Source organism: Ziziphus jujuba, chromosome 1 (genome assembly GCF_031755915.1).
Source record: "Ziziphus jujuba cultivar Dongzao chromosome 1, ASM3175591v1".
Lineage (NCBI taxonomy): Eukaryota > Viridiplantae > Streptophyta > Magnoliopsida > Rosales > Rhamnaceae > Ziziphus > Ziziphus jujuba.
The window spans coordinates 47,364,024-47,391,131 of NC_083379.1; the positions used below are offsets into that span (position 1 = coordinate 47,364,024).

At 35.5% G+C, this 27,108-nt stretch overlaps 1 protein-coding gene and 1 pseudogene across 1 annotated transcript; both read right to left on the reverse strand.

Annotated features, from left to right (window-relative positions):
- Positions 1 to 3,488: 3,488 nt before the first annotated feature.
- On the reverse strand, positions 3,489 to 4,849 carry LOC107404615 (putative wall-associated receptor kinase-like 16; annotated as a pseudogene).
- Positions 4,850 to 12,282: 7,433 nt separating this feature from the next.
- On the reverse strand, positions 12,283 to 22,604 carry LOC107406092 (wall-associated receptor kinase 2). The gene is made up of 6 exons (XM_016013189.4): positions 21,770 to 22,604; positions 21,511 to 21,630; positions 20,157 to 21,334; positions 14,016 to 14,742; positions 13,721 to 13,849; positions 12,283 to 13,586 (listed from the first exon to the last, which is right to left on the reverse strand). Exons 1-6 carry the CDS (start codon positions 22,602 to 22,604, stop codon positions 12,394 to 12,396), a joined length of 4,182 nt encoding a protein of 1,393 aa, XP_015868675.3. The 3' UTR covers positions 12,283 to 12,393.
- Positions 22,605 to 27,108: the final 4,504 nt, after the last annotated feature.

Sequence of the window (27,108 nt, forward strand, 5' to 3'; positions counted from 1 at the left end):
TTCGTGCATGTCGGTGACATAAAGTGATAGTGGTGCATAGAAAGAATATTTTCTTTTTTGTTGTTTTAATTAACATAAAATGATAGTAGTACAAAGAAAAATACAATATAATAAATAAAGCATTAAAAATTTAACTTTAAAAAATAAATTTAACTCTCTACATTTGAAAAATCAAACAGTTATAAAATCAAACATATTCTTTATTTTATCCACCAAACAAGAAAACACATTTTCTATTTTAATTTGTGAATATAAAGAGCTTGTTTGAGATTAAGAATTAGAGTTAGATCTCTGTTTTGGATAGAGTGAAACTAGTAGAGAGCTCATTGGATATGCTCTTATATAACTTCATTTAATATTGGAACAAATTCTCAAGCAATTTTCATGTTTTAATTACTAATTTTTATATTTTTATCTTTTAATTATAAATAATTGAGAGGAATGCAATTAAAGAATGAGAAAAATAAACATAATAATAAATGATTATAAAAAAATAAAAATAAAGAGCATCTTATAATGAATATTGTTGGAAGGCGGGTCTTTGTTGAGCCGCTGCTGCTGATATGAAGATCATGATCGGTAGTTATATGATAATGAGCGTCCTTTCAGCAAAGCAGAAGGTCATGGCTGCCATTTTGGATCAGATGATGAGGAAATTAATCATACCCTGTCAGTATGGTGCTCCCTTTTTCTATGCTCATCGAGGGAAGACTCAACACTTGATTATGGGAAGAAGACCCAGAGACTTGTTCCACGCTGCTAAGTCATCGGCTGCGCTAATGATCATTGGTTTGGTGACCTTTCATTAATGATCAAAATTATGCCAAACCATCTCAACCAGAAGACCACAAGATATATATATATATATATATACACATTAACTTACACCATGGTTATATAAATGGCCAGTTGTTTTCCTTGAAAATTAAAATTAGCTTGGCAACTGGTATAGTAGAGTTTTCTTTTTTCTTTTTTTCTTTTTTTCTTTTTTAATTTTTTTCCTTTAATTCAAAAATTGAAATAGTAAAACTTTTTTTTTTCTTTTATCAAGGAATACAATATATTTCTTAACTAAATAAAAGAAAATTTCACCAATTCTAAAAGACTAGAATTAGCGCAAAACCACTAGATCAAGCCTTTAAGTGCTTGTATAGGAAAAGTAGGAAATGTAAAGGTTGACATAACCGAGTTGATCGAGTTCAAAATAGCTAGTTTTTGTTTGATTATTATTATTATTTTTATTTTTTTTATCATCTACAATGATTCATAATTTAAAAGGGAACTTTATAGATAAAGATGTAAAAAGTATATCAATTGAGCCAACTACACTAAATAATTAAATTGTATAATTACAAATAAATAATTAATCCTAAGAAAAAGTCCTAAAACAAAGTCAGTTAAGCATTGAGAATTATTAATCATATATACAATTTAACCAATCATGGTTGCAGGAGTTGGCTCAAGACTCTATTACTGCTTGCTTATAATTTAATCAGCTGTGGATTATATTTAAATACCTATGAGCTGCAGGTACTAATTTGTTATTAAAATCAATTGGATAATATAATACCAAAATCAAACTAAGATGAGATTGGTGTGATGGAAACATCAGTGACCAAGACTAGTCTACAATATGCAATTTTTAATATCTTCCCATATGATAGCTAAAAGATGAAAAATACTTGATTGAGTCCTACATGTAATTTTCATTTTGGAAAATCAAGTACGTACGTCAAAGTTTGGCTACAATATTATTGGAGCCTGAGTACCTCTCCTCTCTCTCTCTCTCTCTCTCTCTCTCTCTCGTCTCTTCCCCTTAATTTCTCTGCCTTTACCCCTCTGTTTCTTTGTTATCGTCGTCATTGCAATTGCATGGTCTGACTAATCTTGGTAAAGTTGACTTCGGTACTCCTGTCTCTACGCTGCAACTTGCATCAATGCTTTGATGCTTGCGTCCTTTCCATTCACACGCAGCTCTCCCTCCTTTCACAAACTTTGGGTGGGGGTCCAGCCCTTTGGTTGGACCTTCCAGGTTGAGCCTTGCTGGCTTAATGTCACGTCCCGCGAAAAAGGAGTAAAACCCTTGAGGTTTAACCGGAAGGTTCTACACTCTCCATGAAGATCCATGAGAAGCCCGGAATATTCTAGAGGATTCAAGAGAAACCTAGACTAATGGAGATGAGAATCTCTCTAGAATATCCATGTAAATATCTTGTACATAACCCTAGAATAATCTAGAACCCTAACTAGATAGGTGACATATGTACATATCTAGAATCTTCCTACATGCCAAGCCCTCTATATAAAGGGTTGGACTCTCTCATTTGTAACACATCTAAGATATCCAAGAATCCAAGCATTCTAGTAATACAAGTATTCTCCACATTCTCTCAAACTCTCCTACTTCCTACTCTCTCACTCTTAGCTTCCGCATTTTCATAGCTTGTGAGCAAGGCTTACTTAGCAAGGGAGGTACTAAGTGCCGCACGGGAGTGTTGGAAAAGTTAGGCCCGTGACATTAAGCCCAAAATATTTCGGGCTTTGGATACATGTATAACAGCTATCGTCCTCTTGGGATGTCCACACCTTCTATATTCAAAGCCCAATGCCAACATTCTTCTTCTCTCCAATTTATTAAAAAAAAATAAAAAAAAATTATAGCAGTATTTTTGGGACAAAAGCATTTTCTTAGAGACGTCGTACAAACGACACAAAAATTCCACAATTAAAGCACAGTTTTGGACGCCCTTGTTTGAAAATTATTTGTATTTAATATTCCAAGAAAGAGTACCGCGCCAACAATTTAACTTTTTTCATCATAATTTCTTATTTGACTTTTGTCATCATAACTTTTTCTTATTTTTTTTTCAAGTTTTGGTCTTTATTTTTCGAAGTATGATCCCGAATAAATGCCATAAGAAAATTGGATCTAGGAATTTCAGAAGTGCGAGCAAATCTGAGTCTGTTTCTCTTTTTAATTGGTCAATGTTCTATTCTTCATAATTCCATTGCTGCAAGCAAATAAGCTATGTCTATGGGTATTTTATTGCAATTTTATGTCCTTTTGTTTATTAGATAGTTCCCTGTTGCTTATTCAACCAAAAAAAAAAAAAAAAATCCCCTTTTGCTTGATGGTTTTTATGTAGACTTGACTAATTAGGTAATGTTTGGCAGGAAATAAGCATACAAAACTGATTATTCTTGAAAATTATTACGCCTCACCACATATGGAAAGATATTTATTGACATTTTCCAGATAGACTATGTTGCATAGGGGAAAAACTACAAATATTCTATGACCAAAAGAGAAATTATATAGACGAGTGTGGTAGCTCAGTTGATAATAGCAACCCCACCTACGTTTTCTATGCTGTATAGTCTACCAGAGGATAAAGGATACCTGGGGGCATGTAATCAGTCAAAAAAAAAAAATAAGAAGAAGAAATTATATTATGCACTGAAATAAAAAATTGCAAAAAATTAAAAAAAAAAATGACGTATGACACAGATCCAATGTCCACATGACTATACATGCTTAATTAATTGCTTAGATCCCAGAATAGTCCAACACTACATGGTTCCTAATGCTCTCATATGCAGAAGTTGTCTTGCTGCCATCATTTGCATTGGAAGTCTTAGCAAGCAAGTACTCAATTTCCTCCATATTCATGACCTCCTTATTAACCTAAGGATGCTTCTCTGTTTTTGTCAGTCGTTGTAATTCCATTGCTACTTCTTTCATGCTAGGCCCATCATCCCCTCTCAAATTCAAACAACTCTTTGCTACCTCTGTCACTTCCTCAATTTTGCTCGTAGTTCTCTTCCTTGTTTATATTACTCTCAAAGACTTCAAACAACCGACCTTCTCTCAGGGAATAGAGGAAATACTTGGCTAGGTTTCTCTCCTCCTCTGGCCTATCAAATGACAAAGCCTTTCTTCCTCTGAATAGCTCCACAAGGACAACTCCGAAGCTATAGACATCGCTTTTCTTTGTCAGCAGGTTGGTGTGCAAGTACTCAGGATCCAAGAGTGCCTTGCATCATTATTGCTACTTCAGTTTGATCAATTGGAACCAATCTTGAAGCACCGAAATCCGAGACTTTTGCAGTATAATTATCAAGAAGTATATTGGAGGACTTGACATCTCTATGGATGATTGATGTTAGAAGCCGAAGAATGAAGATATGATAATGCGTCAGCTGTTTCTGAAGCTATCTGTAGACGAACTTCCCAAGGTAAAATTGGATGCCTTGTTCTCCTCATGTATGTACTCAAAGAGGGTGCCATCGGGACGAATTCGTAAACGAGCAAAGGAACTTCTGTCTCTAAACAACAACCCAAGAATTTAACCACATTCATATCGTTAATCTGGGACAGCACAAGAACCTCATTGACAAATTGCTCTGTTTGGCCTTGATCCACAGTCTTGGACTTCTTGATGGCAACAATCTTGTTATCCGCTAAAAATCCTCGTTACACTGTACCAAAACCCCGTCGGTCAATGATTGTGCTAACATCATGGTTGAGTGAAGCCTTTTTTAGCTCTTGTTCTGTAAAGATTCTGACAGCTGTCCCATTGGAGTAGTTTTATTGTTGGGAAAGTTTTTGCTGTAAAATGAATCCTCCGTTCTGTCGAGAGAACTTTTCTTTAAGTTTAATGAGCTTACTTTTCGTGAATACCAATTATAGCCAAGAGCTACTCACAACCAAGGCAACGATGTCAACTGCGGCACCTTGGGATTGTAACAAATATTTGATGATGAGTCATTTATATACTAATCGATCTCAAGTTGAATAATCAAGTTTTGCTGCTAATTCCTTCCTTTTAATCTTACTACAGTCTAACATTGGATTGAAATTTTCTCTATTATATATATGAATTAAATAAATTTTATACATGTAAATTTATTCCTTTATATATATTTTATCCCTTTAAAATTAATCTAATTTCCTAGCTAGTTAATAATACATACCAACGGTGACTCTATTTAAAAGGAGTTGATCTTTTGGCCTGCAAGTATAACTTGATAAATATCAATGCCGACTTAGCTCCCTAGAAGAATCTAGAGTTATCTTGTTTTCTCTTTAAAAATGGAGAACAACTAGTGCCTTGGAAGTGGTGAGAAAAATATCTATAATTAAATATTTCTAGAAGTATCCACAACCGACTTTCTCTTCTATAAATAGGTGATGATGTATGAGTTAAGTGTCATGTCCAAAAGCAATAGAAAAAACAGAGAGTGCTTATGTGTGAGTGTGAGTGTGTGTCCTTTGAGTGAGAAGAGTGTGAAAAGGTGTTTTGTGTCCTAGTGTAAGTCAAAAATCAAGTGAGTGTGAGTGTGTTAGTGTGTGTTGCTCATTTGTGTGAGTGAGTGTGTTGCTCTCTTTATACGTGAGAGTGTACCAATTGTTTTATATTAATAAAAATCAATTTTCTTGGTTTCTCCTTTAGTCCTCTGTCTCCAACATTTTTGGTATCAGAGCGTGGTTGGTCCAAGTTCGACTTTGTGGGAGCTTCTTGTTCGTGGTCACGCAGTCAAGACTAAGTTTACGTAGTGCTGCGGGAATTTTCAGCAACCATAATGGGAGACCTTCAAGTTGGTGGAGGTATTAAGAAGCTCAATAGTCAGAATTACGGCACGTGGTCAACGTGCATGAAGTCATATTTGAAGGGCCAAGATCTCTGGGAGATCATAGCTGGCAGTGAAGTCGAGCAACCACAGGATGCTGAGGCTTTGAAGAAGTGGAATGTCAAAGCTGGTAAGGCAATGTTTGCCCTTAAATCTACAGTTGAAGAAGAGATGTTGGAGTACATACGGGATACTGAAGTGCCAAAAGAGGCCTGGGACACGTTTGCAAGACTCTTCTCAAGGAAGAACGACACAAGGTTGCAGCTTCTCGAGAGTGAATTACTGTCAACAACACAGCACGACATGACAATCCAGAAATATTTCAACAAGGTAAAAACTCTTAGTCGCGAAATTACTGAGTTAGATCCTAGTTCTCCTATTACAGAATCTAGAATGAGGAGAATAATTTTACATGGGTTGAGACCCGAATTTAAAGGATTTATTTCAGCCATTCAAGGTTGGCCAGTCCAACCTTCATTGATTGAATTAGAAAATTTACTTATTGATCAAGAAAATATGATCAAACAAATGGCTGGGGTCTCACTAAAGAGCGATGAAGAAGCGCTCTTTAGCGGCAGAAGAAAAGGCCGACCCAAACAACAAAAATTTAATAAGGTAAATCAACATGGAGAAGATTTTAGAGGAGAACAACGGAATAATAGAAATAGACAACAATTTTTAGAAAATAAAAGAAATAATGGACGATTTTTTGAAAATAAAAGAGATGATGGAAGATGCTTCAACTGTGGAAGAAAAGGACATTATATTAAAAACTGTAGACTAAGGAAGAAATTTACAGAAAGTAATATAGTTATCCCAGAGCCTCAAAATAATATAAGTGAAGATGAATGGGATGTTGAAGCATCTTTGGCTACTGCTGAGCTCATGGATGGCTCAAGTTCAATGCAAGAAAGGGAAACGGCACTCGCAGTGGTTATCCCTAGACGCATTGATTATAAAAATGATTGGATTATAGACTCTGGAAGTTCAAATCATATGACGGGAGATAAAGAGAAGCTGCAAAGCATGACAGAGTATAAAGGAGGGCGTATGGTGGTAACGGCAAATGACTCAAGATTGCCGATAGCTCACGTTGGTAAGGCAGCAATCATGCCTCGTTTTAGTTGCCATCAAGTTCAACTGCAAGATGTCTATCATGTGCCAGGAATGAAGAAGAATTTGTTGTCAGTAGCTCAACTAACATCTTCAGGAAATTATGTATTGTTTGGACCTGAGGATGTTAAGGTGTATCGAGACCTTAAAATCTCTGGTACACCAACAATGAAGGGGCGGCGATTGGAATCTATCTATGTGATGTCAGCAGAGTCTGCCTACGTAAACAAGACAAGAAGGAACGAGACATCAGACCTTTGGCACGCACGGTTAGGACATGTCAGTTACAAAAAGTTGAAGGTGATGATGAAAAAGTCAATGCTCAAGGGTCTTCCCCAACTCGATGTCGGTGTCGACACAATCTGTGCAGGGTGTCAATACGGCAAAGCACATCAACTACCATTTGAAGATTCAAAGTTCCAAGCAAAAGAGCCTCTGCAACTCATTCACTCTGATGTCTTCGGGCGTATCAAGCAGTCATCAGTTGGAGGCATGCATTATATGGTGACATTCATTGACGATTTTTCAAGGTACGTCTGGGTTTTCTTTATGAAAGAAAAATCTGAGACCTTTTCAAAATTTAAGCAATTTAAGGAAAAGGTAGAAAGAGAATTAGGCAAAAGGATACAATGCCTACGCACAGATAATGGGGGAGAATATACCTCAAGAGAATTTATACAATATTTAAGAGAATACAAAATAAGACATCAATTGACGTGTCCAAATACTCCGCAACAAAATGGTATTGTGGAAAGAAAGAACCGACATCTTGCAGAAACATGTCGGAGCATGCTACATGCAAAAAATGTTCCAGGAAGATTTTGGGCTGAGTGCATGAATACAGCAGCTCATGTGATTAATAGGCTCCCTCAAGCAAAGTTAGAATTCCTCTCACCCTTTGAAAAACTGTGGAACATAAAACCCACAGTAAGCCACTTTCGAATCTTTGGCTGTGTTTGCTATGTGTTTGTGCCTTCTCACTTACGCATGAAGTTTGATAAGAAGGCAATAAGATGCATTTTTGTCGGATATGATAGCCAAAGAAAAGGGTGGAGATGTTGTGACCCTAATACTGGGCAATGTTATACTTCACGAAATGTGGTGTTCGATGAAGCATCTTCTTGGTGGGCACCTCAAAATACACAGTTGCCAAATTCAAAGGAGATTGAGGTCAAGCTGCAACAAAATATGGGGGAGTAAAAATATGAAGCATGCCAGCTAACAAATGAAGGAGAAGACGAGCCGACTGTAGCAGCGAGCCTACGATATCATCTCAAAGTCCCTGGCGGTCTGGTGTACATCAAGGAATACCAGAGAACATCGGGTCGAATCTTCAACAAAATGACGAAGAGACAACTCCACAACCAAGAAGATCTAGCAGACAACGAAGACCAAATCCCAGGTACGCTAATGTAGTAATAACAGAAATGGAGGATATAAAAGAACCTACATCATATGAAGAAGCATCTAAATATCATGAATGGAGAAAGGCTATGGAAGAAGAAATTTCTGCATTAAATCAATCTCAAACTTGGGATTTGGTGCCTAAACCTAAAACTGTAAAACCCATATCCTGTAAATGGGTTTACAAGATAAAAACTCATCATGATGGATCAATTGAAAGATATAAAGCTCGTTTAGTCGCACGAGGATTCTCACAGCAATATGGACTAGACTATGATGAGACGTTTAGTCCAGTAGCAAAGATCACTACCGTACGTGTTCTACTAGCACTTGCAGCAAGTAAAGACTGGAAGCTGTGGCAGATGGACGTGAAGAATGCCTTCTTGAATGGAGATCTAGACAGAGAAATTTATATGATACAGCCAAAGGGTTTTGAAAGCAAAACTAATCCAGAATACGTGTGCAAGCTAAGGAAGGCACTTTATGGTCTAAAACAAGCTCCGCGGGCATGGTACGGTAAGATTGCAGAGTTCCTTCTTCAAAGTGGATATATAGTATCTTCTGCAGATTCTAGTTTATTTGTGAAGACTGAAGGAACAAAACTAGCAGTAGTGCTAGTATATGTGGATGATTTAATTATCACAGGAGATCATGAAGATGAAATCTCTCAAACAAAGAGAAATTTATCAGTTCGCTTCCAGATGAAGGAACTTGGGGAGCTCAAGCACTTCCTTGGACTCGAAGTTGACCGAACAGAGAAAGGTTTATTTCTTGGTCAACAAAAGTATGCAAAGAATCTATTACAAAAATTTGGAATGTTGGATTGCAAGCCAATATCAACTCCAATGGAGGTGAATGCTAAGCTATCTGCATATGAAGGAAAAGACTTGGAGGATGCTACTATGTACCAACAATTGGTAGGAAGTCTTATCTATTTAACACTGACGCGGCCAGATATTTCATTTGCAGTTGGAGTTGTAAGTCGGTATATGCAAAGTCCAAAGAAACCTCACTTGGAAGCAGTCCAACGAATATTAAGGTACGTTAAAGGCACTATAAACTTGGGGCTTCTATATAAAAGAGGAGAGGAATGCAAGTTGGTTGGTTACTGTGATGCCGACTATGCTGGAGATCATGATACACGACGATCGACTACTGGATATATATTCAGCCTTGGTTCAGGAGCAGTATCTTGGTGCAGTAAAAGACAACCAACTGTATCTCTGTCAACTACAGAAGCAGAATATAGAGCAGCTGCTATGGCAGGCCAAGAAGGTATGTGGTTAAGACAACTACTTAAAGATTTACATCAACAAGTTGACTATGCAGTTTCTCTCCATTGTGATAACCAATCAGCAATACAATTGGCGGAGAATCCAGTATTTCATGCAAGGACAAAACATGTGGAGATACATTATCATTTTATCAGAGAAAAAGTACTGTTAGAAGAAATTAAAATGCAACACGTTAAAACAGAAGATCAAGCGGCAAACTTATTCACTAAAGCACTCAATATTACCAAGCTTACAAAGTTAAGAGAAATGCTCAACATGGTGAATAGAGAATCAATCAAGAGAGTCGACATTGAGGGGGAGTATTGATAAATATCAATGCCGACTTAGCTCCCTAGAAGAATCTAGAGTTATCTTGTTTTCTCTTTAAAAATGGAGAACAACTAGTGCCTTGGAAGTGGTGAGAAAAATATCTATAATTAAATATTTCTAGAAGTATCCACAACCGACTTTCTCTTCTATAAATAGGTGATGATGTATGAGTTAAGTGTCATGTCCAAAAGCAATAGAAAAAAGAGAGAGTGCTTATGTGTGAGTGTGAGTGTGTGTCCTTTGAGTGAGAAGAGTGTGAAAAGGTGTTTTGTGTCCTAGTGTAAGTCAAAAATCAAGTGAGTGTGAGTGTGTTAGTGTGTGTTGCTCATTTGTGTGAGTGAGTGTGTTGCTCTCTTTATACATGAGAGTGTACCAATTGTTTTATATTAATAAAAATCAATTTTCTTGGTTTCTCCTTTAGTCCTCTGTCTCCAACATAACTCCCTTCTTTATTTTCACATTTCTCGTCTGCACCACAAACTTGAGAAGTACTGTTGCATTCATTAATGTCTGCATGTAAATCATTGAAAAAAAAAATGATCAATATATCATCAATCAATGGAAAAAAGAGGAATGGAAAATAGCGCAAATAATATGTACCTAATAGTACAGAGCCCTATTCATAATTAATGGTGCAGAGCCTTATTCATAATTAAGTAGTCAGTAAATTAATCAAACAATTATATGTACATACCTTGGCAACCATGAAGCATATACGGGGTTTCCAGCGTAGCGATTGTTGCATTTGCAAATGTATCCAGACGGGTTCCCTCCACAGGCATCACTATCTATGTCCCACACAAGGACCAAAGGCAGCAACTCCTCGGTGAAATAGGCAATATAAGATGGAAGAAATTAAACTGATCTTTTTCAACCACGAAACATTTCGTGATTGTCGAAGCTAAAGGACTCAACCGACATGTTTTTGAGTTCAGGAGGGATATCAATCTGGCAACATCCAATACCTGAACACGATCCCTTGCGGACACGGTATCAAGGTTTGGACATCTAGTGAAGCAGCCGGTTGAGTAATTATCATTGTTTTGGTTACCATAAAGAGATGCAACAGAGTCGCAGCCCATGACTGTGAACTTGTTTTTGAAATTGGAAATGGTAAACATGAGAAAACTGAGACAGGGTCGGTTGCTGCATTTCCATTTGTAACAAATTCTAGCAACATATGACATGATGCTTATCTCATGATTTCAATGGAGATGTTGGTGACTATTAGATTATCACCGAGTGTTGGTTCCTCAGAGGTACAATTGACAGCTTTCCGAGGTGCCAAATGGGTCAGGTATCTCTACGTTTCCACACATACGATCACAATTATCAGGCGGGTCTAGTATTGAGCTGATGGCGATGATGCTGTTATGAATATGATCAGGAAAAATACTGCCAACACCATGCTCAGCTGCTGCACAGCATTCATAAGCATACTGCCAATTTGGATTTGGCTTATCGAAGGAGATTTTAATTTTGTTGTGTGAGTATGGAAATAGGTAAGCTTTTTGTATATAGGCACATCAATGAAAGACTCGACCGGGACTTATCCCACGCTACAAGTAAGTTGAATTTTTGTTACAGAGTCATTTTGTTAGAGAGACTGCATTTTGTTCCCGATTCATTTTAAAAACCATATACACCGCGTTTGAATAAGTCTTAAAACAATTAAAATCAGAATTTATTAGCTAGCAATGACAATAAATTATCTGATAATGAATAAGTAAGTCCCCACATTAATCATTTAATCACTGTATTAAGTACATTCAATTCTAATTGTTTGATATTAAATTAATTTCAAATTTTTGTGTTAGAATATACTTCCTCAAAACAGACTGAGATTGGTGTGAATGAAACATTACTGACCAAGACAAGTCTACAGTAACGTGCAGATTTTAACTTTATGATCATTAAATAAGATCATTAAATAAAACCAAGCTGATTGAGTCCTGCATGTTTTCATTCTGGAAAGCAGAGCAAGGAAACGTTGGCCTACAATATTGCAGCTTGTGAAATGCAGTTGCTCAAGTTGCATAATGCCATCAAACCTTAACACCAAATCAGCATATATTTCACAAAACTTCAACAGAGCTAATATGAAAATAAGAATAATGAGAATAAATACAAAAATAAAAATACAATAAAAAATTCCGACCAAAATCAGTTTCAAAACATGTTTGCTTCTTTGATAGTCTTCTTGTCATGAGTTATGACCCAGTCAGTCAATAATTTTTTTTCTTTTTCTTTTTCTTTTTTTTTTTTATATGGTGTTTTTTCAAATATCGTACAAGAAAAAAATTTTGACAGAATACATATCCTTGATCCTTAAGACGGTCTACTTTATCCACGTTCTGATTCTTCCAAAAGCCCATCATGGGACAACTCATTAGTCCAAAATAATACTTTAATTCTAAAACAAATTCTTCAACAATATTATTATATATCTTAATTTTTAGGGGGAAAAAAAATTACAATGACGGAGAAATATAAACATACATACATAGGGGCTAACAAATTTCTACAGAAATTTTGCAGCATTGAAAACAAAAATTTTATATTCAAAGAACAAAAATGATAACAACATGACGACAAGTGATACAATGTCCATAACATTAGATATTATATATGCCGAATGTGCTCATCTCCCAGAGAAGTCCAATGATACAGGGTTCCTGACGCTGTCATATGCAGAAGTTGTAATGCTACCGTCATTTGCATTGGAAGTCTCAGCAAGCAAGTACTCAATTTCTTCCATATTCATGACCTCTTCATTGACCCAAGGATGCTTCTCTGTTTTTCTTAGTCCTTCCAATTCCATTGCTACTTCTTTCATACTAGGCCTATCATCCCCCCTTAAATTTAAACACCTTTTCGCTAGCTCTGCCACTTCCTTAATTTGCTCCTTGTTTTCTTCCTTGTTTAAATTGCTCTCAATGACTTCAAACAACCGACCTTCTTTCAAGGAACAATGGAAATACTGAGCTAGATTTCTCTCATCCTCTGGCCGATCGAACATCAATGCCTTCCTTCCTGTTAGTAACTCCACCAGTACAACTCCAAAGCTGTACACATCACTTTTTTCTGTCAATTGATTTGTGTACAAGTATTCAGGATCTAAGTATCCAAGAGTTCCTTGCACCATCGTTGCTACTTCAATTTGATCAAGTGGTACCAACCTTGACGCTCCAAAGTCTGAAACTTTTGCTGTATGATTATCAAGAAGTATGTTGGAGGACTTGACATCTCTATGTATGATTGGTGTTGAAGCTGCAGAATGCAGATATGACAATGCTCCAGCTGTTTCTGCAGCTATTCCAAGGCGAACTTTCCAAGGCAAATTGGATGCCTTGTTAGCATCATGTACGTGCTCAAAGAGAGTGCCATTAGGGACGAATTCATATACAAGTAGAGGAACTTCTGTCTCTAAACAACAACCCAAGAGTTTAATCACATTTCTGTGGTTAATCTGGGACAGCACGATGACCTCATTGATAAATTGCTCAATTTGGGTTTGATCCACATTCTTGGACTTCTTGATGGCAACAATCTTCTTGTCTGCCAAAAATCCTTTGTAGACTGTACCAAAACCTCCTTGTCCGATGATCGTACTTGTATCGTAGTTAAGTGTAGCCTTTTTCAGCTCCTCTTCACTGAAGATCTTGGCAGCTGTCTCGTTGGAATAGTCTTCTTGTTGGGAGAGTTTTTGCTGTAAAATCAATCCACCATTCTGCCGGAAGAACTTTTCTTTAAGCTTTATAAGCTTTCTCTTACTGAAGACCAAGTGTAGCCAAGAGCTACATATGACTAGGGCAACAAGGCCAATTGCAACACCTATATTTGTAAGAAAATTGATTTGATTTTAGATCGATGTTGAGAAGAAGACATATATATAATATGGAACTGTATATCATATACATATATATATATATATATATATATGCATATGGAATTTATTCATTACATACCAATGGTGATCTTAATCACAAGAAGTTGATCTGGTTGATTTTTTGGTTGGCAGGTATAGTTTCCTTCTGTGTTGACACAGTACTGGTTTACAGTGCAATTATGATGATTATTCTGACATTCATCGAAATCTGAAAATCATTGGAAAATAGCATCAATTAATTAGGGAACTCGCAAGACTACATTATAAAATGATCATCATCATCAACGGTCAAAAAAAAAAAAAGGGGGGGGGGGGGGGGGGAGAAGAAATTGGAGTGAAATACAAATTGCAAAATAATAATAAACGTATTATACCTTGGCAACCATGAGGCAAATATGGATTTCCAACGTAGCCCTGGTTGCATTTGCAATAGTATCCAGACCCGTCGCCCACCTTATCTTCTTTAGTAGCATTCTTTCCACACATGTACTGATTAGCAGCCTTATCTATGGCCCACTCAAGCACCAACGGCTGCTTCTCTTCCGGGAACTCGGCAAGATAAGTTCGGGAGAAATTAAACTTGTCCTTTTCAACAACAAAGGCATACGTGCAGGGGTTGAAATCCATCACCCCACTGTGATTGGAAAAGCTATAGGCCTCCAATGAAATATTCTTAAACCCTGAAGGTATATCAATCTGGCAACATCCAATACCAGAACAAGAATTATTGGCCGAAACTGTATCGAGGCTTTCACATCTGGTGAAGCAACCGGTGGAGTAGTTTTGGTTCTTTCCATTACCATAAAGATATCCATAGGAGTCGCAGCCGATGACAGTGAACTTGTTTTTGGAACTAGAAATGGTAAACTTGGGCACCCTGAGGGACGGCCGGTTTGTTTCTCCGGTTCCACTCGTCTTGTAACAAAGTCTAGCAACATATGACGTGATGCTTATCTCATGGGTTTGGATGGATATGTTGGTGACCCACACATTCTCGCCTAACATTGGTTCTTTGGTGCTACAGTTGATGAAAAATTTCTTCTCCAGGGCACAGCTTTCTGAGATGACAAAGGGGTAGGGAATTGTCATGTTGCCACATGACTGATCATTATAGCAATTAATCTCTTGAGCTGCTGCTACTGATACGAACATCATAAACACCAAGACGATTATATGTTTAATAGTGATGATAATATGCAATATTCTTTCACGAAGCCCCATTTGGGAATTTCGCTGATGACGGGGTCAGAGGAGAAGATATCACTTTTGATTTTTGTTGTGTGATCAGTAGCTACATGGAAATTAATTTTGAAAGCTTTTTATAGGCACATCAATGGAAGAAGTTTTGAACAGTTTGATCCCAAAAAAAAATATTAAAAAAAAAAAAAAAAAGGAAGTAGACTCGAGACTTATTCCACGCGAGCAACAAGTCATGGCTGCATTGAATTTTCTTTCAAGTGAAAAATAATAATATAATGGCATTAACAGATTCCTGAATCCTGACATATATAGAAGACTCGCGTGGGAGCTCAGTGGTCAGAGCACCACAGCCGGCCAGTGGACGCTGGGCAGAGAAGGGGAGACCTGGGGCCATAGCCAAAAAAAAAAAGAATCCTGATATATATATATATATATATATGTGTGTGTGTAGTTCATACATGCATATTCTCTCTTTTCATTAATGTTATGCCCTACATCGTTAATGCTTTGAAAACTTCATATGGTGGAGATAGTCATGACTTATGGGTGGTTGGACTCTATCAAAACTATCACTATCTCGATGGATTTCCATTCACTTTGGTTTTTCCTAGCCATGACAACGTACTCCTCCTCTGAATATAAATCCTAAAACAATTAAAGTCTAATTTGTGCAATGACAGGGTGACTTTATTCCTACAGGCTCTTTCAGCTCTTGCGGTAAATATTTGTGCACTTCCTTTTTGGCCCTTTAGCTGTCCACACCCTTATAGTTTGCTGAGATGTAAAATTCCATTTCAAGAAAACCCATCACCCCATCATTTTCTTCAACCCAATTAAATTATTAAACCCATGTCCAAGCATGTTTAATTTCTCTCTAAATAAATCAAACAACAAAAGCAAGTAGAAATCGATCAACCAGGATGAAGAGGTTGAATAATTAAAAGGGTAAAACAGAAAGTGCACAAACAATTTTATTTAACTGCTTATAGCTTGTACTAATTTGATAGAGACAACAAACAATTCATTATATAACAAATAAAAACTTATGATTAATTCTAAACTTAAACTCAATTTAAAGTAAATAATGTTCAAAAAAATTATAATAATAATAAATTAATATTAAAATATACTTCCTGCGGTAATATTAAAGTCACACTGAGGTACGTGAGATTGAGGTATACCCGAACAAGCCTAGTCTACAGTATTCAATTTTTGACTCTGTCCCCATCTGATCACCAAATACAAACTAGTTGACTAAGTCCCGGGTATTTGCATTCTGGAAAGAAGAGCTGGTAAACGTTGGCTTACAATATGTGCAATACGGCTGCTCAAGTTGCACAGTGTCATTAAACATTCAACGAAAAATCAATAATATATATATACATAATTTTACCATGAAGCACATCGCACTGTATATCTATTTATGTAACAACTATACATTAAGATATCAGATATGTAATATATTTATGCAATAATTATCATTTAAAATGAAATGAAATTGATTTAGTTGGTGTTACTTTTACACTATACTCATAAGACTATGAGAAATGTGAATTTGAGACATCACACTCTCTTCCTTTTTAAATTAAAAATTATTATAGTGATAAAAAAAATTATATTGATTTGCTTTATATTATAAGTTTTTGGATGTCCTTAACGTGATCAGGAATGGGACAGAACACATACCGTTGATCTTGAAGGGTACTATCTAATTTTATCCACCGTCCGATTCTTCCCAAGCCACGTCATGAGACAGTTCATTAGTCCAAAGTAATACTTTTAATTGTTAAACAAATTCTTCAACAATATATATTAATATTATTTCCTTTGGAAAAACCATATTATAGAAATATATACATATTAACATATAGGAACTTCTTCCAAAGTAAGAAGTCTAACTAATGAATTTCTTCAAAACTACTATATTGCAACATTGGAAACAAAATTTTATATTCAAAAAGTATAAAAATTATAGCAACATGACGATAAGTGATAAAACGTCCACAGCATTATTATTATATATGGTTCATTTGCTCAACCACCAGAGAAGTCCAAACTGACATGGTCGTTAATGCTGTCGTATGCAGCAGTTGTATTGCTAACGTCTCTATACTCTTTGTTATTAAAATTAATTGGATAATATTATTACCAAAAGCAAACTGAGAGGATGAGATTGGTGTTGATTGAAACATGAGGACCAAGACTACTCTACAATATGCTATTTCAAATTTCTTCCCATATGATGGCTATAAAATGAAAAATAGTTTATTGAGTCCTACACGTAATTTTCATTTTGGAAACTCGGGCACGTACGTCAAGGTTGGCTACAATATTATTGTAGCCTGAGTACCTCTGCTCCCTCTCTCTTCTCTCTTCCCATCTCATCTTCCCCTTCATTTCTCCGTCTTTACCCCTCTCTTTCCTTATTATCGTCGTCCTTGCAATTGCATGGCCGGACTAATCTTGGTAAAGTTGACTTCATTTCTCCAGTCTTTACGTTGGAAATTGCATCGATGCTTTAATGCTTATGTCCTTTCCGTTCACACGCGGCTCTCCCTCCTTCCTCAAATTTTGGGTGGGTCCCAGCCCTTTTGTTGGACCTTCCAGGTTGAGCTTGCGGCTTGGCTTTGTTGGATTAAGCTTATAATATTCTTTTCTAGGCATATCCCAGCTGCCAGCTGGGAACTAGAAGAAGACCAAGACTTATTCCTCAGTATAATGCAAGTCATGGCGTGAGGACAATCATGACTTTTTCAATCGGTTCCAATAATTGGAAATGAAAACTACTGTTTATATTAAATACTTAGAGTCATCTTCTTCATTCATTACTTATTATATACGATCGTCCTTGCTTTGGTTGGACCAATAACTACTGTTTATATTAAATACTTAGAACCTGCTTCTTCATTACTTACTATTTACGATCGTCCTTGCTTTGGTTGGACTAATAACGTTAGGTTTGATTCTCCTTTCACATAGCCTTCTTTATTAAATTTACTTCGCTTGGCATGCTGGCTTAGTTGGACCTTCAAAATTGGGCTCCCTTAGTGGGCTTAAGCCCATATTTGAGCTTTCAGAGTCGCTGTAGCACCTATTAACTTTTGTTGGGGTTGGGATGAATGACCCATGGACAATTTTGACCCAATATCACCCGCTAATAGACTCAAAGCATGTACATTTTATTTTACCAAAAAAAAAAAAAGCAAGTTCAACATTTCGAATGTATATATAACCTCATATTGAATGCTCAAACTTAAGTTCATAAACATTAGGGTAAGAAATGAAACAATATATATATATATATATATATATTTAATATAAATATTAGAGTAAGATTCCCTCCAGGACACGTGTTTTTATAGTCTTGTGGTTTCTAAGTTAGTTCACCATACAAATTTAGTCATCCAATCTCTAGGGATTAGAAACTCTAACCTCCACAACTCATAACTTTATATCTTGTTTTCATGCTTTTGGTGTCTCTTTAAAGGAGATGGCAACCTTGCCACCATGAGAGAGAAGACCTCATTTGTTAAACACATGTCGTACATTGGAGAGGCTACGTTAACAGATTTCTTATACACATTCCTTTCAAGTGAAAAATAATAATAATAATAATAATAATAGCATTAACAGATTCCTGAACCTGATATGTATGTAATTACATCCATGCATATTTTCTATTTTAATTAATGTTCTGCGCTACCTTGTTATTGCTTTGAAACTTCATACAATGTTATGCGCTACCATGACTTGTGGGTTTGAATCCATGTCAGGACCATATCAATCTCAAGGAGGAAATTTAAGTGTAAACTAGCATACTTTTAAATGACAAGGTGACTTTATTGCCACAGGCTTTTTGGGCTCTTCCGCGGTAAATATGTGTGCACTGGCTTTTTGGCCCTTTAGCTTTCCACACCTTCATATTTTGAGAGAAGTAAAATTCCATTTCAACAAAACCCATCACCCATCATTTTCTTCAACCCAATTAAATTAAGTAAACCCATATCCAAACATGCTTCATTTCTCTCTAAACAAATCAGACAACAAAAGCAAGTAGAAATCGATCAGCAGGATGAAGAAAATGAATAATTAAAAGGGTAAAACAGAAAGTGCACAAACAATTGATTATTTAATTACACATGTTGATTAAAATAAGAAAGTGAATCCATATTGATTATTTAATTATTGTATATATAAGACAAAACTTGTTGAGCTGCAATTGTATTTAAATGCTTATGGCTAGTACTAATTTGATAGAGACAACAAACAATTTATTATAACAAATAAAAAGTTTAAATAATTCTAAACTTAAACTCAATTTAAAATAAATAATAATCTAAATAGCAATAAAATAAATAATAATAATAATAATACTTCCTGTGGATATATTAAAATCACACCGAGGTTCGTGTGATTAAGACATCCCTGACCAAGCCTAGTCTACAATATTCAATTTTTAACTCTCTCCCCATATGATTAACAAATACAAACAAGTTGACTAGGCCCTGCATATTTTCATCCTGGAAAGAAGAGCTGGTAAACGTTGGCTTACAATATGCAGCATGCGCAATACAGTTGCTCAAGTTGCACAGTGCCATCAAACCTTTAACGGAAAATCAATAATATAATATATATAATTTTGCTATGAAGCACAGTAGACTATATATATATATATATATACAAAAAGTACACATTAGGATTTTAGGGTATTAGAAATGTAATATATTTATATAATAATTATCATTCAAAATCAAGTAAAATTTGTTTAATTGGTATTGTATTTCACATCCATATTTATAAGATTGTGAATTTGATATATCACATCCCTCTCTTTTTAAATTAGAAATTATTGTAGTGACAAAAAAAAATTATATTGATTTGCCTTATATTATGAGTTTTTGGATATCCTCACAAGATTAATTAGGATTATGACAGAAGACATACTCTTGATCTTGAAGGATACTGTCTAATTTTATCCACCGGCTGATTCTTCCCGAGATCCGTCATGAGACAGCTCATTAGTCCAAAATAATACTTTAATTTTTAAACAAATTTTTCAACAATATATATTAATATTATTTGTTTGGGAAAAACCAATATTATAGAAATATATACATATGAATAAGAGCTTCTTCCAAACAAAAAAGTCTAACTAATGAATTTCTTCAAAACTACCATATTGCAAAATTGGAAACAAAATTGTATATTAAAAAAGAATAAATATTATAACAATATGACGATAAGTGATCAAACGTCAATAGCATTAATATTATATACGCTTAATTTGCTCATCTCCCAGAGAAGTCCAAACTGACATGGTCCCTAATGCTGTCGTATGCTGCAGTCATATTGCTAACATCTCTGTACTGTTGGTATGAACTGGATGTCGTCTCACCAAGCAAGTATTCAATTTCTTCCATATTATTTGACTCCGAATTAACCCACCATTGCTTCTCCATTTGTCTTAGTCCTTGTAGTTCCATTGCTACTTCTTTCATGCTAGGCCTTTCATCACCTCTCAAATTCAAGCACCTTTTTGCTACCTGTGCCACTTCCTTGACTTGTTCTTTGTTCTCTTCCATGTTTATATTACTATCTATAACTTCAAACACCCAACCTTCTCTCAATGAAGAAAGAAAATACTTGGCTGAATTTTTCTCCTCCGGCTTATCAAATGACACAGCCTTTCGTCCTGTTAGTAGCTCAACAAGAACAACTCCAAAGCTATAAACGTCGCTTTTCTCTGTCAATTGGTTAGTATGCAAGTATTCAGGATCCAGGTATCCAAGAGTTCCTTGCACCATTGTTGCCACTTCAATTTGATCCATTGGAACCAACTTTGAAGCTCCAAAATCTGAAACTTTTGCATTGTAATTATCAAGAAGTATATTGGAGGACTTGACATCTCTATGGATGATTGGTGTTGAAGCCGAAGAATGCAGATACGACAATGCTTCTGCAGTTTCTGCCGCTATTCCTAGACGAATTTTCCAAGACAAATTGAATGCTCTGTTCTCATCATGTATGTGCTCAAAGAGGGTGCCATTTGGGACAAATTCATAAACAAGTAAAGGAACTTCTGTCTCTAAACAACACCCCAAGAGTTTAACCACATTCCTATGGTTAATTTGGGAAAGCACAATAACCTCATTGATAAATTGCCCAATTTGGGTCTGATCCACAATCTTGGACTTCTTAATAGCAACAATCTTATTATCTGCTAAAAATCCTTTGTAGACTGTACCAAAACCTCCCCTGCCAATGATTGTGCTGTCATCATAATTGAGGGTGGCCTTTTTCAACTCTTCTTCAGTGAAGATCTTGGCTGCAGTATCACTGGAGTACTCCTGCTGCTGAGAGAGTTTTTGCTGTAGAATATATCCTCCATTCTGTTGAAAAAACTTTTCTTTAAGCTTCATTAGCTTTCTCTTCTTGAAAACCAAGTATATCCAGGAGCTAGCTATAAGTAAGGCAATAAGGCCGATTGCAGTACCTAGATTAATTTTTCAAAAAAGTGACATGTCAATTTTATTAGTTCATTAGTCAATGCATGTTAACAAACAAGCCAAGTCAGAAGAATACCAAAGACACGAACATACACAGAAATGCATATATCTAGACTAAATGATACTTACGCATGCAAACATATATGGATATAAATTTACATACCAATGGTGACTTCAATGACAGCCAGTTTGCCTTTTTTCTTGCATATAAAACTTCCCTGTCGGTTAACACAGTCCTCATATGAAGTGCAAGTGCGATTGGAAGTCTGACATTCATCAATATCTGCAAAACATATATATATATATATATTGAATTGTTTTGTCATCAATGCTTATTTGTGTCAAAAATAATAGGAAATAATATTGAGATTACAAAATAATAATACTGGAAGAAAGCAATTAGTAAATAAGTAATGTCATACCTTGGCAACCATCAGTCAAATATGGATTTCCAATGTAGCCGGTGTTGCATTGGCAATAGTATCCAGACAAGTCGTCAAAGTATTGAGCTGTGGCATTCCCTCCACAGCTGGTATCATTACTTACAGCCCACTCAACCACCTGCGGCAGCCTCTCTTGAGGAAAATTGGCAAGATAAGCTTGGGCGAAATTGAACTTGCCCTGTTCCACCGCAAAGGCATAGGTGCAGTTGTTAAACCCCGCAACCTTTGTATGATTATCGAAGCTCATGGTAGCAATTTCGGCATTTTGGAGGCCGGCGGGAATGTCGATCTGGCAACAACCAATGCCTGAACAAGATCCATTGGCCGACACTTTTGCTATGCTGCCACATCTAGTAGTGCAACCAGTGGAGTAGTCGTTATCATCGTTGTTGTAGTTGCCATAAAGATAGGCATAGGAGTCGCAGCCAATGACAGTGAACTTGTTCTTGGAACTAGAGATGGTATACTGGGGTGGCACCCTGAGAGTAGGCCGGTTTCTGTTTACACGTCGTCCATCCTGATCGTAACAAGCTCTGGCAACATACGTGGCGATGCTTATTTCGTGATGTTCGATGGATATGTTGGTGACCAACAGATTTTTACCTTGTATAGGTTCGCCGGTTGATTTGTTACAGTTGATCAGAAACTTGCTCTCCAAGGCACAGCCTTCGGTGGTGCCAAAGGGGTATGGAATGTCTACATCTCCACACCGACGATCACATTCAGCTGGCGATGGATCTAAGAGTTGAGCTGAAGTTGATGGTGAGGAAAACGACGACGATATAAGGAACACTGCCAAGATCATTATGGCCATGGTCGCCCTTTTGAAATTTTGGTCATGTGAATGGAAACCTCCCAAGGATTAGTGGTCCTTTTATAGGCATATCAATGGAAGTCTCTTTTGACTATAACTAAAGACTTGTCCCACGCTGCATCCAAGTCAATGGCTAAGTTGAGGACTCATTCATTTTTGTTGTTAATTTGTAATTAATTACTTGCTATGCTAGCTAGTTGAAAATCTATCCACGTGTTCAGTTTTTTTATAAATTTTCTCAGATCACCAACTAATATAATATTGATATCTCACAAATAGGACAAAAACATGGTGGACAAGTGACTTTTTTTTAATCGGAATCTTGCAAGTTACATAAAATAAAATAATAATAATGAATAAAATAAAATAAAAAATAAAAAACTAAAAATATTAGTGCAAAGAGAGGAAATTATCAACTAATTAGCTCTAGTTACCCAAAAAAATAAAATAACTAGCTCTAGCTTATATACATATAGAAGAGAGAAACATCGTCAATTTATAGCTACCAACTAGCTAAAAAAATGGCATATAGGCTATATAATATATGCCCTTTTTTTAGCTAGTTGGTAGTCATACTCGTTTAAATAAATCATATAGACAGGGTTTAAATTAATAATGACACTTAAAAATGATTAGGAAATAATTAAATCCGCGTTAATTTAAATAAAAAAATCGCCCTTAATGTGAGATTTTGACTGCTAGCCTATAATTTCTTCAGCTGCAAATTTTTTTTTTTTTTTATAATTTGGATACGTCCACCTCTTCTACTTTGTCATTAAATTTATATTGCCTTACCTTTTCTTCACAAACCGGCCGTAACCAGGTGCACCAAATTTTTTGTAACTTTTTATTTTCTCGACAAAGAAAATGAATCGCTTCAATTTTGAAAAGAAAAAATCGCAATATCCAAAAAAAAAAAAAAAAAAAAAAAGAAAGAAATAGAGGTATAGATACAAACTAATAATATGCATAAAAAGTGTGGTCCTTCAGGTGGGGGATACTATACACTTGATGATTTACTCGTCACTTTTTAAATCTTGTTTAAGTCATACTTACATAATTCTTTCAAATCTTACACTAACGGACAAATTATCTTTTTGTCGGAAAAAAAAAGATTATAAATTATCTAACTAATCCGTACTAGTAATTAATGATCAAGCTTCTAAAAAAAAATTGTCGAAAATAGAAAAAAAAAAAAGATTTTAAACATTAAAAATCAATATAATATGATTGGTATTCCACGGTCCATCTACGATTATCTCCCAATAAAGTTCACCATTAGAGTCTCTAAAAATTCAGTCTCTTCCATATTAACCCAAGACTACATCTTTGATGTAGATATTAAATTTTTAAAAAATATATGTTATATGATAGTTGAAACTTTTTTGTTTTTTTGAATCATTATAAATATAGCTAACAAAACAAGAATCGAGTTATACTTTAGTACGTTATAAAGGACAAAAAGGACTCCATTTCGAATTCTGTAGGTTTTATTGGAGTCACGGTTGTCTAGTGTCTTTCAAAGTTCCACCATTTTTGCACTGCCTGATGTTTGTGAATATATCCAGGTTTTCCTACCATGCCTTAGTCTGTCTCTCAAACTATATAATATGTATACAGACACTTTTAGTTTAATTGCAGTTTAGAATTGTTTTTCAAGTGTATAAAATTTGTATTTTGAGCTCCCTAATAAAACATGAAGTTTTTCCCATTTCCTTGATTTTCTAGAAACAGTAATTTTGAAGTCTCCTGCTCTGCTTGTTTTCATGCATGATCTTATCTGATACAATGCCAAAAGGTTACCACACTGAGTTGTAATGGGGAACAAAAGTACATAAATGGACCAGCTGTAGATACATACATAAATATGTGCGTGATTAGGTTTTGAATAGTCATTGGCCTACACATATCTCAGCTTTTTTTTTTTTTTTTTTGGGATAAGAAGCACATATCTCAGTTTCTTATCCAATTTGTCCCTCCATTTTAATGCAAAACCATTTCCAACCTACTTTTAATAGGGTGTTTGGATAGTGATAAAGTTAGTGGGAATTTAAAATTCCTTAGGAAAGTGAAATTTTCTCCTGTTTAGATAATTTTTAAAAGAAAAAATTTAAAAGTTCCAGTGGAAAATAAATCTCGTAATGTAGAAAACTGACAGGAAAAGTGAATTTTACTAAAGAAGTGTCATTTTAAAATTATCTGAGAAACTGATATTGCATATTTTTTTAAATATAATTTTATACTTTAAATTTAATATACCAATTTATTTAATTACTTGTAAATCCTATTTTCTTCTATAATTAACTAAACACTGTAAAAAAAAATTATAAGAAAACTCATTTTCAAGAAACTGAACCCAAAAAACTGATTTCCAATAATCAGTTTCCTTCAATACTTTCCTTTTTACTAAATACCCCATAAATGCCTCCCCATCAGTAATGTATACGTTAGTTGTTATGCAATTGAAGGAGGTCAAAAGTCAACGTTTCTTATGGCTTTAGTTGTGAAACGGTGCCGTTGCACTTAAGAAGGTGGTTATGATGAGTCAGCAAGTTAGTTTTCTGTTTTGGATGTGAAACTGCAGAAACAGAACCAATTTATTCATTCAATTAAGCTCTCGATCAAAAGCAACTTTCAGCTTCTTGTTCTTCTTTCTTTTCTGGTTGTAAACTTCTTTGTTCTCTGAGTTTATCATCTCTTTCTCTAGATTTATTAGGCCATTCTTGGTGAGTGGTTTTTTGAGAAAGTGAGAGGTTGTGAAAAGGGGTTTCAGGGGTGGTTTACAGGGTATAGATAACCATCATAGAGAAAAAGAAGTTGCTGTATTGATCATTGTTCATTGTTCATAGTGCAAGAACTTCTTTTTTGGAGTTCACCGAGGATGTAGATCTTTTCTAGATCGAACCTCGTAGAAATCCTTGTGTGTTTTCTGTGTGTTTCTGTCTTTCTTGATGCTGTGAATGATTTTTCTGTTTTAAGTTAATATTCAATAGTGGTATCAGAGCTGTTTCTACTACTCATTCACAAGAAAGAAACGTGTGCCTACCATCTGTTTGAAGAAATTCCTGAGTGACGAACCAGAAGGCTTAATGGGGTCAAAGGTAGAGTTAGAGATCTTCAATGGAAAAGGAGACTTTCTTTTATGGAGGCAGAAGATGAAAGCAGTCCTAGTGCAACAAAAAGTTGCCAAATCCATAGATGGGTCTTTTCCAGAGAGTCTCACGGAAGAGCAGAGGAAAGACATGAATGAAATTGCCTACAGCACTATAATTTTACATCTCTCTGACAGCATATGAAGGAAGGTAAATGATTCTAAGACTACCTCTGAAATTTGGAGTAGATTAGAGCAATTATATTTGGTTAAATCATTGCCAAATAAAATATATTTGCTGGAAAAGTTCTTTGGTTTCAAGATGAATCCAACAAAGGACTTAAAGGAGAATCTTGATGAGTTTAATAAATTGGGTTTGGATCTTGCCAACTGTAATGAAAAGTTCACTGATGAACACCATGCTGTGATTTTACTGAATTCTCTTCCGGATAGTTATAAGGATATTAAGAATGCAATTAAATATGGTAGAGAGATCTTAATTATAGATATTGTTATAAATTCTTTGAGAGCAAAAGAGCTGGAAATGAAAATTTAGAGGCCTGACACTAGTGGGGAAGGTCTGGTTACTAGAGGAAGAAATCCTGTTTGAAACTCGAAAGTCTTTAATAACAATCTTAAAGGAAAATCTAGAGATAAATCTAGATCTAAGTCAAGAAATAGAGGAAGGAAATGTTATTATTGCTAGAAAGAAGGTCGTCTCATTAAAGATTGCTACAAGAGGATAAATAAATAAAATAGAGAGAAACATTCTGAGAATGGAGATGCTGCTGTAGTAAGCAATGAGGATGACATTGGAGATGTCTTGGCTGTCTTAATGGATCAAATCAGTCAAGAATGGATTCTAGATTCTGGATGTACCTTCCATATGTATCCAAGACAAGATTGGTTTGTTAATTTTTGAAACTTAAATGGTGGTCAAATGCTGTTAGGCAATAATCAAGCTTGCAATGTGACTGGAATTGAAGATATTCCTATACGAATGAGTGATGGAGTGATAAGAACCTTGAGCAATGTAAGGTTTGTTCCTGAGCTGCAAAGAAACCTCATTTCACTTGGAGTCTTGGATGAATCACGTTTTAGCTATAAATCTGAAAATGGGTTAACGAAGATTAGTAAAGGTGCTCTTACTGTCATGAGAGAAATCAAGAGAAATGGGTTGTATGTTTTGCAAGGAAAAACAGTAACTGGAATTAATGCAGCATCTATGGCTTCAAATCAGGATGAGACTCAGCTTTGGCACAAGAGATTAGGACATATCAGTGAGAAAGTTCTTCAGATTCTCAACAAGCAAGGGTTGTTTGGCAAGAACAAAATCAGCAAGATGGAATTTTGTGAACACTGCATATTGGGGAAGCAGCATCGGTTGAGTTTCAAGCTAGGAACACATAAAGC